The 2,500-nt window shown below is 29.2% G+C and overlaps 1 protein-coding gene across 1 annotated transcript in view; it reads left to right on the plus strand.

The window, feature by feature from the left end:
- Nucleotides 1-709: 709 nt before the first annotated feature.
- The window catches only part of Phum_PHUM086910 (uncharacterized protein), a gene marked incomplete at both ends in the record, with an annotated part of 7,729 nt that continues 5,938 nt past the window's right edge, over nucleotides 710-2,500 (plus strand). The window contains one exon of the mRNA XM_002423762.1: nucleotides 710-760. Within this exon, the coding sequence (XP_002423807.1) occupies nucleotides 710-760 (51 nt within the window). The remainder of the gene's footprint in view (nucleotides 761-2,500) is intronic.

Below are 2,500 nucleotides of genomic sequence, written 5' to 3' on the forward strand. Positions count from 1 at the left end.
TAACGTAATTTAAATGAAAAAACTGCGTTGCACCACCATCGAAATATTTTTATTATTTTAAATAAAATCGATGAAAATTTTAGTTCGTTCGATCCATCGATCGATCTATCGAATCGAATCGAAAGAACGAAAAATAATAAACAAATCCTTACATTTAGTCGAACGCGATAAAAAGTAGAAAAAAAAATTTTTTTAAATAAAAAAAAAAATTAAAAAAAAAAATAAAACGCCACAAGTTTCTACACCGACATCATCTATCAATGTTATTTTCTTCAATGGTAAACATTGATAAGTTGAAAGCTGTTAGTAATAGAACTTATTAATAACCGTGTGTGTGTGTGTGTGTGTGCATATGTACGTATGGCACGGTGCAATAATAATAATAATAATAATAATAATTATAAGCAAGGACGTTAGTAGAGAGAGAGAGAGAGAAAAGAAAAAGAATTTTTTTAAAATTTATTTTATTTAGAGTTTTTTTTTTTTGTTAGAAAAATTAGTATCATAATTAATATTATTATTATTAAATGAAATATAATGAGTGTTGGTGGTGATGATGGTGGTGGTGGTGGTGTTGATCGCGGCATTAATGAAAAATTATTAATAATAATAAAAAAATAATAAATAAAAAATAAAATAAAACATGTGCAGCACAAGAGTGAGTGAAGATTTTTATTTTTTTAGTTCACGTCGTCCTTCGGTTGGAAAAATGGCTCCAACAACAACAATCGAAACCGTCACAATTACGAGGCCTTTAAAGGTGAGTTTTTTCCTCATTATTATTATTATTATCATCATCATCATTATTATTATTATTATTATTATTATCATTATTATTGTTACTACCATTTTGCATTTTCCCTTTTACGTATTACTTCTACCATTTGTTTTTTTGTATTTATTTCCACGTTCGCGTTCGTATGTACGTATTTGTTAACTAAGGAAAAAAAAAATTCCGCGAAAAAAGGTCTTGTTTTCGATATATTTCTCGAAACAAAAAAAAAAAATCGAAATTCGAGTTGCGATTAAATTGGTCGATTTAAGTAAAGAAAGAAATTTCGGTTCGGTTGAGGTTATTATTATTATTATTTTTTATTTTTTTTTTTACGAAAAAACGGGAAATTTTAAATGTCACGGTTTTATTTTCTCTCTCTCTCTCTCTCTTCCCCTCTCTCCCTCCCTCTCTGCTCCCTCCGTAATATTTTATAATTAATATATATGTATTAAAAAAAACACGTCGCGTTATCGAGTATTACGTCATCACGCGTGATGCACATTCTATGAATGAATGAATGAATGAATGAATGATTTAATAACTGACGAAATGTCGAAAGTAAGAAGGAAAAATAAAATTCGAAATTTTTTGTTTTTTAATTTTTTTTTTTTTTTTCGTAAAAATTTTAATAGAATATCGATTTATCGATCGATCGATTGATTGATTTTAATTCGAGAAAATTATTTTCGATTACGTTGGATTTTTTCAAACGTTCGGAGAAGAATTTAAACGCGTTAATGTCTGTTTTTTTTTTTAAATAATGGTTTCAAGTGATTAAGGACGCCATGTTTGATGTTACGAGATCGTCTAGAAATTTTTTTATTTTTTATTATTATTATTATTATTATTATTTATTTTAACGAATAGGATTACCTGATAAGAATGAGAGAGAGAGAGAGAGAGAAATTATTTCAGGGACTTTTTTTTAAACTCGTCGTCTTATTATTATTATTATCATCATCGTGATAACGCTCGGTGAAGTGAGAGAGAGAGAGAAAAATAAAAAAAAGATTACTTATTTATTTATTTTATATGTTTCCCTTGATAATTCAAGAAAAGCTTTTTTCTTCCCCCCCCCCCTCGTCCTTCCCTTTTCTCTTCGCTCACACACACACTTACACACACGGTCGTATGGGGAAAAAAAAATGTGAAAAGTGTTTCGTACGTTTGTTGACATTTTGAAAATTGAAAAGTCTGCCTCCTCCCGCGCTGCTGGTATGTTCCTGTCGTAGAAAGAAAGAGAAAGAGAGAGAGAGAGAGAAAATAAAAAAAGTTTTCCCTGCAAAGAGAAAATAAGTACAAAAAAAAAAAAAAAAAAAAATTTAGATTAGTAACTTTTTTCTAAAGATTTTCTTCTGGACAAAGTTTACAAAAAAAAAAAAATTTCTTTCTTCGCTGCCTTTCCCCTCCCCACCTCCCCCTTTCCCTTCCCCAGGGATCTCCTCACTTTCCCTAAATTTTTCCAGAAAGCATTAAAACGAAAAAAAAAAAAAAAAAAAAAGAAAAGAAAACAGCTCGGATGGATTCACCGCGGATTTTACTTATCGTTATTATCATCAAAATTTCATTTTTGAAAAACATATTCCCTTCCTTTACCATCATCATCATCATCATCATCATCGTCATAGCCACCATCTTGTTTTTGATTTAAAGTTATTATTGTTGTTGTTGTTGTTGTTGTTGTTGTTGTTGTTGTTGTGTTATTGTTATCTATCCCCTACGCTT

This window comes from Pediculus humanus, genomic scaffold (assembly GCF_000006295.1).
Source record: "Pediculus humanus corporis 1103172107436 genomic scaffold, whole genome shotgun sequence".
Lineage (NCBI taxonomy): Eukaryota > Metazoa > Arthropoda > Insecta > Psocodea > Pediculidae > Pediculus > Pediculus humanus.